At 39.4% G+C, this 9,947-nt stretch overlaps 1 protein-coding gene across 1 annotated transcript in view; it reads left to right on the top strand.

The window, feature by feature from the left end:
- The first annotated feature begins 322 nt into the window (after nucleotides 1-322).
- LOC124771028 (L-dopachrome tautomerase yellow-f2-like) overlaps nucleotides 323-9,947 on the top strand; it is a 32,888-nt gene continuing 23,263 nt past the window's right edge. The window contains exons 1-2 of the mRNA XM_047249269.1: nucleotides 323-358; nucleotides 7,738-7,929. Of these exons, the coding sequence (XP_047105225.1) occupies nucleotides 323-358; nucleotides 7,738-7,929 (228 nt within the window). The remainder of the gene's footprint in view (nucleotides 359-7,737; nucleotides 7,930-9,947) is intronic.

Below are 9,947 nucleotides of genomic sequence, written 5' to 3'. Positions count from 1 at the left end.
ATATCAATATATTTGTACTGCAAAAATTTGTATTCTCCATTTCAATGTAATTACTAATTTCTTAGTTTTGGTACAGTACCTACAGTGATGTTGTACTGCTTATACTTCTTTTTTCCATAACTGTTGACAACAAAAATAGAAAATAACATAACTTTTTATTCATTTTTTTCAGTCAATGAAGCTATTCTCTAAGACAGGCTGTTATTCTGAAGTCCATAATACCCTGAGGCTGGTCCTTGTGATTTTTAATAGCAACCACATTGCAGAAGGAAATGCAGCTGCCTTGGAAGATGATCCTTTAGGAATTTGGAGCTGGCTTAGAATGGAACTCCTGAAAGCAAGAGAAAAAGATTTGAAGGTAAATCTCCATAAATGAAGTTGCCCTTGAAATATGTTGATAATTAAAATGTATATCTTTCACATTCAATGTATCACGAAGAATAATAGAGATGTGGTTGCATCATTGATCAAGGAATGTAAATGCATCACAGCTCAACTTTTGGACTTACTGTATAAAACTTTTACTTGTGTTGTTGTGACTTGGATAATGTCTGTCAGCTAGCTGTTTACTGTTTCACAGATTACTTACATGATGTATCTCAGTGATATGAAGCAAGTCAGCTTAAAGGTTATCAGCTTAGTTTGTATTTAATATTGGCTTTATATCAGCCATATACAGATAAGTTCTCACAGAAAAACAGAATCTGTGAAAGTAAGTATGTAAGACTTTAATACAAGATAAACTACAAGCTTTTAAATAAATTTCTTCTGTGAAATAGGAGCTACACAGAGAAATTATTTGGATTACTTTCGTATTTAGCTTTGCTATCTATTTAGCATTTAATATAACTTCTAGTAGCAGCATTTTAACTGATATAATATGGATCTTTGTGAGTTTAAGTCTTAAACTTATTTTCTAATACCTTAGGAAAATTCAGAACTGCTGGCTAGTACTTCCCTTCAGAAGATGAAAAAGGAAGTATAAAATTACTAAGATATTTATTAAAATATTCTGGGCAATTATGCTGTGGTCAGATGAATTTCTTGTTGAAACCCAGTATTTTGTCCCCATCTGCAAAGGACATTGAACCATTTTTGAAGGTCTGATGGACACCCTGGCTTGCTACTGGTTGAAGTAAAATTCCATTTCTACACACTCCCATGCATAAGCATGAAGCCACATCTTCTCCAGTGCCAGAATCCAGACAACATTTAGTTTCACACACTCCTGTTTCAGATTAAAATTAGTGAGGTACTTTGCACTCTCTATAGCCTCTCCTGAAGCCCTTCATACATTCCACTTGTGGCTGCCAGTACCTCAGTCTTATCAAATCAGATCTAGTGGTCTCTTGGCTGCACAGTGTGTTCCACAGCAGCTGATCTTCCACTTGTGAAGATTAAAAAGGAATAAAATGCACTCAGGTACTAGGATGAGAGATAAGCACCTATAGTGAGAATGATGTAACATCTGCACACGTGTGCTGGGTCTGCAATTCTGTTGCTTGACTGTGGTTAGGGACTGTGTCAGGAGGGGTGAGCAAGGGAGAAAGGAAGAAAGGAGCAGGAAGGAGGATTGAAAAGAGGAGGCTGAGGTAGGCAGTAAGTGCTTAGGACAGAAATATGAAAAAGAGAGGCTGCAGGAGCATAGGGTAGGTATGTGATGTGAGCAAGAGTTCCTGCAGCATATGATGACAATGATATGGAGGAGTTGATAGGCAGAGGGTGTCAGAATAGAGGAAGGGGAAGACCGTGAGATGAGGTTGTGGCTACAGGATGAGGAAAGTTATGGTGCTGAGCAGAGTAGATTTGGATGTGTGCAGAAATTGCAGCAGGGCTGGTACAGGCCATCATTGATTTCTCGTATGACCCACATGCCACCAGCCTATGCCAATGTATATATGGACTGTCTAGAGGAATCTTTTCTAGACACCCATAACCCCAAACCTCTTGTCTAGCTTAGGTTCATTGATGACATCTTCATGATCTGAAGCCAGAGAAAAAACATTCTGTCGTCATTCCTACACAGCCTCAGCATCTTATCATCTTCATTTGGTCATTCTCTGCCCAAATTCAAGCTTCTGGACATTGAGCTCCACCTCTCTCATGCCTCCATCCATACCTCTCTCCATATGAGACCAACTGACTATCAACAGTATTTGAATTTTGATAGCTGTCATCCAACCTACATGAAAAAAAATCATCCCCATATAGTCAAACCACCCAAGGAAGGTGCATATTCAGTGATGAGACTTTCATTCCCTACTACCCTGAACATCTCGCTAAGGCACTATTCTCCAAATGTAGTCCAATGACAGATTTCCCATGCCATTCCCTCACAAATCCATAATCCTCCAACAACACCCTTGAACCTAATGCAAAATAGCACCACTATAATTACCAATATGATTCCAGAGTAGAAATGTGAAGCATACCCTTTAACAGGACTTCAACTACTTATCAAGATACCCAGAAATGAGGAGCATCCTACGCACAATCCTTCCCTTCCCTCCCAAAATTGTATTTTGCTGTCCACCCAATCTATACATTTTCCTGATCCATTCTCATGCCACACACACTCCTAACTCCTTGCCACTCCTTGCAGGTACAAGACATGTCCAGTATACCCACTGATCACATCCTTCTCTAGTCCCATCACAGGCTGACTTACCTCATCAGAGACAGGGCCACTTGTGAATGTAGTCATGTGCTATACTAGTTCTGCTGTAATTTTTGCACAGCATTTATGTGACCAACCAGCTGTTCATCTGAATGAATGGTCATAACCAAACTGTGACCAAGAGCAGAGTTGACCATCCACAGATTGAGCATGTTGCTGAGCACAAATGCTCAATTTCAATGGCTTCTTCACAACCCATATCATCTGTAACGATTACCCAAATACCAGCTTCTCTGAACTACATACACAGAGGTTGTTCTCACAATAGGTCCTTTGCTCCTGTAATTCACTGGGCTCCAGTCTTCACTAGTGCCTTGCCCCCCACCCACCTTAACTCTGCTGCAGAGTCTTAACTTAACTCATCCTGCACCCACACTCTCTTCTCTACAGCCTCCCTTCCTATCAACTCCTGTATTATTATACTCACCAGTGCCAGAGCCCTAGTCACATTCCTATCCCATGCACATTCTCTTCCTCCTCCATTCCTATTCATGCACCAACTGATTCCATCCCAGTGATCAGACCATCAGACCCTGTTCACTAGCCCTCCCCCCCCCCCCCCCCTTTCCACTCCCTTAGTCCTTTCTCCTCTTGCCCCTTCGACCTGACATGACTCCTCAACACAGTTTTTTAAGTAACATTAATTGTAATCTTATAAATTTACATAGTTAATTCAACATTTTAAATTTGTTCAGTGGAAATTTTTTCACACTTTGACACAGCAAAGGCATAAAATGAATAATGAAAGAGATAACAAAAATAAACATACAGATTAGCAGTTCACAAAAGAAATTCAGTTTTAGTTACGTGTAGTCTTTCAATTTCCATATTGATGTACCTTGTCCACTGCTGGTATTTGCAACTGGAGGCTTATTGTGGTTCAGTGCTCTTGGGGACCAGATTTTATGTGGAGAAATGCCTTGCTCATCTGGCTGTTGCAGTTTTCACCCAGCTCTTGGTATGATGTGTTGCTACATCTTGGTGTTGATAGGAACATTTTGGTTTGGTGGTGGTGTTGATTAGCTTGTTGGATGGCATGGCTGCAAACAGCAGATTGTAGAATTGCTGCAGCACAGCATATTCTGCTGACACAATGCAGTGTGCGATTTGCATGGGGGGATTGGGGGGATTTCCCCCCCTCTGCATCAGAACATCCCCTCCTCTGGTTTTAGTTTATGCATCCCTACCTGGGATGTTTATTTCCCATGCACTGGAGTAAAACTTTACATATAATTTAAATTTGTGGAGCCGAACACTGAAAGTTTTTAATAAGTTTTACTATTAATACTATTAATATGTTTCAGTTTTCTATCATCAGAATAAGTTCAACTTTTCACAAATGTGCCTCTACTTTTTGAATTCCCCTCATATATCTGTACCCGTATGTTGATGAATTTGTAAATAAGCTTTACTTATAATGTAATTGTAAAGATATAACAAGGGATGGCTTTTCTGATAGTGCATACGCGTCAGTAGTGAGTTTCGGCATTAACATCTATTTATAAATAGCTGTTTAACCATGCGTAACACCACGGTCCAAGCTAGTAACATACATAATTCTACTAACCCCCTAAGACATCCCCCCCACTGGTAAAAGCACAAATCGCACCCTGACACAATGTAACCATAGAGGTGTGAGTGTGTGTATTTCAATTCAAAATAAGATTTTTACAAATGCTATCAAAGTTTTCAGTCTTGTTTATGTGCCTTTTGATGATTCAGTGCCTCTGCTATTCAGTAAGTAGTTACCTTTACTACTAAATAATTTACAAAATCAATATACATTTGAGAAGGACCTTTTAGAAAAATGATGGGGTGTCGAGGTGCATGAGTGGCAGGGCAGGGGGGGGGGGGGGGGGGGAGGAGATAGAATATGCTGTACAAAGAAATGTATGTGAAAAGCAAGAAACTTAATGAGGAGAAGAGAAAAAGAGAAAGGGGGACAGATTTAGAGTGTAGGCATTCCAAATATCTCATTGAATTTCATGGTTTCCAACTGGAAATTAAAGACATCAAGATGAAGGTAGTTCTAGAACATGACTATGATAACAATGTACAATATATGAAAACATGAAGGCAGTTTTGGAAACTGTCAACCACAACTGCAAGAGCATTCCCAGGCTAACATTAGTACCTGCAGCATGTGAAAACAATAGTTTGCACAGGGTCTCCAGGTACTGCATGGCCCCTAGGTGCCACAACTCATGTGCAACTGCATACAAGTGTGGCTTTATGCAGCTACAGCCCCTTCATGTCTCATTCTCATTGCATCTTACCTGCTTCAAGTATTGTCGTACAGCTGGCATTGCTGCGAATTGAACTGTGCTACATTACTGGCTTTTGAGCATGCTCCTCTTTGGCCTATTTACTTGCATTACCAATGATGGCAGCTGCATTGTACATGGATTTGGACACAGTTGATTATCACCTGTGCTCACTTGAGTGTGTCCCAGAAACTTTACTAGCCATGACTAATAAGCAAAGAAGTGACAAAATGTCAACATTCAAAGGGTAACCATAACACATGACAAAATGTATGGAACTTTCTAGTCGCCTTATAACAGAAATAAAAAGAAGGTACCCACAAAGGTTTACTGCTATGACACATTTGCTGTAAGTGTCCTTCTCACTGAACATGTGAGTGATAGACTCCTATATAAATTTCTTCGTGAAAAAGAACTTGATGTGTGTGTAATATTTCGTTTGTGTGTGTGTGTGTTTTCTGTAGTTAACTAGTTGACTGTCTTTCACTATGTTTCTTAGAGTGAGATACTCATTGGCACTCCCATTACCTAGCCTTTTATGCCATTCACATTCTTGTAAATTGTCACATGAGTATGTCTGTATATGTATTTTAGAGTACCTTGTTACTGGACAATTAAAGGCAGAAAAGAACTTGTAATCAGATTCTACCTTGAGGTTACGTTTTCTTTAATTTGTTCACAGAAATGAGATTGGCAATGTCTAAAGTCTTCCTAACATCTCAAAAGGTGATGTTCTGATCTTGATACAATTTCTGTGTTAAACTTGTTGGGCTCTGTGTTAGCTTTATTTGTGTCAAATGTTGCCGCAGCCCTGCCCACATACTGCATCACTGTTCAACATACTTCATGTGTCCTATTAACATTACATATTCTGACTCCACACACTAGCAAAACAGAATTGAATGGAGAAGGACCACACAGATGATTCACAAACTAACTTCTAAGTTTTGTTGATGGTTTTAGCCTGGCATGACTACTGCTCATGTATCATTTGAATGGGCAGCCACCAACAAACTCTTTCTTTACAGCAACACTCAGTATCCCACTGCAGAGCAAATAATGTAACCTAATGCCAGGGACATGCTTCATCACAAAGCTTACTTGGATGCTTCCTCAAAATGCTGTTGCTTCAAATACCAAAAACAAAAACAGGCTCTCCATCAAGTACTGAACTTTTGTCACACTCCTAAATTAAACTGTAATTACTTGAGGCTTTGTTTCAGTATTTCTCTAAGTACTTTCAAGAATTATGAAGCTAGTAATAAACTAGTAGTTTAATAAAATGAGGGAAGCAAAATGAAATGGAAGTGTCATTTACATTTTCCTTGTTTTCTCATGGTTCATAATATCTCGATCATTATTTCATAAAACCCAAAATTCTTGTTTACCATAGCTCTTTAAAAAATAGAGAAATTGGAATACATAATACAAGATATCACTACAGGTACTTATCTCTATCATTCTTCTACAGTTTCCATTCAGTTCAGTGCACTTGGTACACAGTTCTGCGAGTTTGTGTAGAACTCTGTTGGAGCTACATGGAGGGACTGGCAAACATCATGTGCAGCTTTATGTTTTTACAAGACATTTTCTGCATATGCAATTCTTGATAAAGTGAAATGACTGATTATTGAGAGACAATTTTGTACATTAGAAAATTAAAACTAAACTCAGTGATCAGTCCATGAAGACCACATGAAGCTGACCAGTCACCACGTAATCGTCTGCCATGTGGCATCATGCAGATGTGGTATGGACAGAAATGGGGTCAACACCCTGCTCTCCCAACTATAGTCAACTTTCAGATTTCAGATCTTGGAGCCACTACTTCTCATTCAAGTAGTTCCTTAACTGGCATTGTGAGGCTGAGTGCACTATGTTATAGTCCTCCCACTAAGGAAAAATCCCTGGCAGTACCAGAAATTGAATCCACGTGTTCCACATAATAACATGCCTTATGACATACTTCTTTTGTTCCTGCATGAGATCATTGTAGTCCAGAGCTCTTCTTCTCAGGAATTCACATCATTCCCAAGCCATGATGGCAAAGTGTAAATGACTTCTCCAGCACAAGTAAAGATACTCACTCATCATCATGTCTTGTTGATGGACAGTGTTCACATTTCTCCTTTCATATCTGCACATAAATTAAAAAAGAAACATGTACACAGTAGACATTACTCTCTGTACTACTAACAAAAATCAAATGTCTCCATGAAAATCTTTTGTCACTATAGTAGTAAGTGAGACATGTTGCTATCATAAAAAGTACCACTGCAGGGTGAGAGTCAGAATAGCTTGCCACTTGGCTTGGAGGTGGCTATACATTAGAAAGGATGAAAAAAAATTTTTCAGTCATACTAACCAGTTTGTCTTCTTGCAAAATGAATGAATGGTAATACATTTCATGGTATCCAGATCTAGAGGACCACTTTTGGCATTAACAGTGTTTTCCATGGTCAGGCCACCCCTGTCATTAGCTCATTTACCTGTACTGTCTTCTTGTCTACCATTTTGAAGTGACAGTCTGAATTCACAGAGTGAAATTCTTTAATGCATCTCACTCACACACAAGTCAGCTGAGACCACCTATTTATTACATGGGACAAATTCAGGTGCAACCATATGTGGAGTGGGAGCAAATTATTGATCACAGTATTCAGTACCAACTCCTTTCAGCACTTTAACAGAATGTTACTAGTCCACAGATAATGTTACAATTTTACATCTTAATGTGTCATATATTTCATATTGGTCTATTATACATATAGGGTTAAACATTGTCATCTTTTTCAGGTTTACCTTATTATGTCTGTACCACCTGGTGTCTTTGAAAGTCGACTTGCAATACCTGGAATCCACTGGTTTCACCAAAAACATAATAGGAAATATATTGTAATGGTTCGAGAATTCCATGATATCATAATGGGTCAGTTTGCAGGTCACCATCACACAGATACGTTCAGAGTTTTTTTTGCAACAAAAATGGTATGTTTCTATGCTACAGCATGATTTTTACAAAATTTTTGTTTGCTATATGACTCCTGTGATTGCATTTGCCACTTAGTACCATATGTCAAGAGGTTCATAACAAAATAAATTGCTATATTTAGAGAAATAATTACATTCATCCAACAAGGATATGGACATGCTCAATAGTAACACTATTCAAAACATAACAATGCCTACTTACCAGCTGTTTCTATTGAACAAATTCTGTATCAGGTTCAGAGAATTGTGCAAACCCAACTGATGACTGCTGTATATGCCATCTTACATCATAAATGGATGTTTGAATCCTAATTTTTGCACACCTCTCTCCTGACCATGAATGCCAGCCTTAATTTTTATGATACTGACTGTATCTTGTTCCAGTCCTCCCCTGTGGAAACCATACCTGGGATCAAACACATTCATTGTGTAGCAGTTAAGTCCACTGACCCTTCCATAAAGATATACATTACACAACAGCAAGTAAACTACATTAACGGCATAAACAGAAAAGTAGCATCTCCTTTTAATGTACTGAGTGAAAAATTCGTAAATACGTTTATGCAGTTTAGCACTAATCTTGCAAAGAAAAAAAATCATATTATATCAATAAAGAAACTGCACAATTCTCCATAAATAACTACAAATTGAAGAAGATTTTGAAGCCAGTGGCTCCTTCTTCTTACAGAAGGATTGAAGGGAAAGAAAGAGGGATGAAGAAAAAGGACTGATAAGGTTTAGGAACTTGAGGGAGTTATGGAAAAGTCATCAACTTTTCTGTCCAAAGAAGGAGCCACTGGCTCCAAAAGCTTCTGCATTTCCAAATACTTTATATGTGTTTTCTCCCAACAGCTCTTGGTGACTAGATTTTTACCCATTTAATTATTTTTTATTTTCAAACTTTTATCATTTTTGTTGGTATATAAATTGAAGCAGTTGTATTTAAAATGACAAAATCTAGCAAAGGCCTGGAACATAGTATATCACACAATTAAAGCATGAACAAAATCAAGCAATGGAAAATCCATGATGGAATAATGACAATATTATGAAAATGATAGATTGCTACTCACCATACAGGGGAGATGCTGATACACAGACAGGTACAACAAAGAAACTGCTAAACAACTAAACTTTCAGCCAGAAGGCCTTCTTGTGAACTAGACAACACACACACACGCACACACACACACACACACACACACACACACACACACACACACACACACACACACGACCATTGTCTCTGGCTTCAGTGATCAGACTGCAAGCAACAGTGCATGATGGGAGAATCAATCTGGTGGTGGGGGTAAGGAGGTGGCTGGGGCATGGATAGCAGGATGGGGTGGGTGACAATAAAGTGCTGCTTGTGGGAGCATACAGGGGCAAGGTGGAGAGAGGGTAGAGCAGCTATGTGCAGTTGGGAGGTTAGACAGTGGCTAGGGGAGGGGGAGGGGATAAGTGGAAAAGGAGAGCGGTAAAATGACTGGGTGTGTTGGTGGCATAGAAGGCTGTGTAGCACCCAAGAGGGCACAGGGAAATGGATAGGTGCATGAAGGACAGCGACTAATGAAGGTTGAGGTTAGGGGGTTATGGGAACATAAGATATATTGCAGGGAGAGTTCCCACCTGTGCAATTCAGAAGAGCTGGTGTTGGTAGCAAGGATCCAGATGGCACAGGCTGTGAAGCAGTCATTAAAGTGAAGAATATTGTATTGGGCAGCATACTCAGCAACTGGGTAGTCCAGGTGTTTTTAGGCACAGTTTTTCAGTGGCAATTCATGGTGACACAGAGCCTGTTGGTTGTCATGCCCACCCAGAATGCAGTTTAGGTTGTGGATCAATGACTGCTCTTACAGATAGTCCTGCCTTTGATGGGATAGGTGATGCTTGTGACTGGACTGGAGTAGTTGGTGATGGGAGGATGTAGGGTGCAGGTCTCGCATCAAGGTCTATTACAGGGGTATGAGCCAGGAGCGGAATAGGGATGGGCAAGGATATTGTGTAACTTTGCT

This window comes from Schistocerca piceifrons, unplaced genomic scaffold (genome assembly GCF_021461385.2).
Source record: "Schistocerca piceifrons isolate TAMUIC-IGC-003096 unplaced genomic scaffold, iqSchPice1.1 HiC_scaffold_866, whole genome shotgun sequence".
NCBI lineage: Eukaryota > Metazoa > Arthropoda > Insecta > Orthoptera > Acrididae > Schistocerca > Schistocerca piceifrons.
The sequence above is the reverse complement of the archived record's forward strand: the minus strand, read 5'-3'. Positions and strand labels throughout refer to the sequence as shown.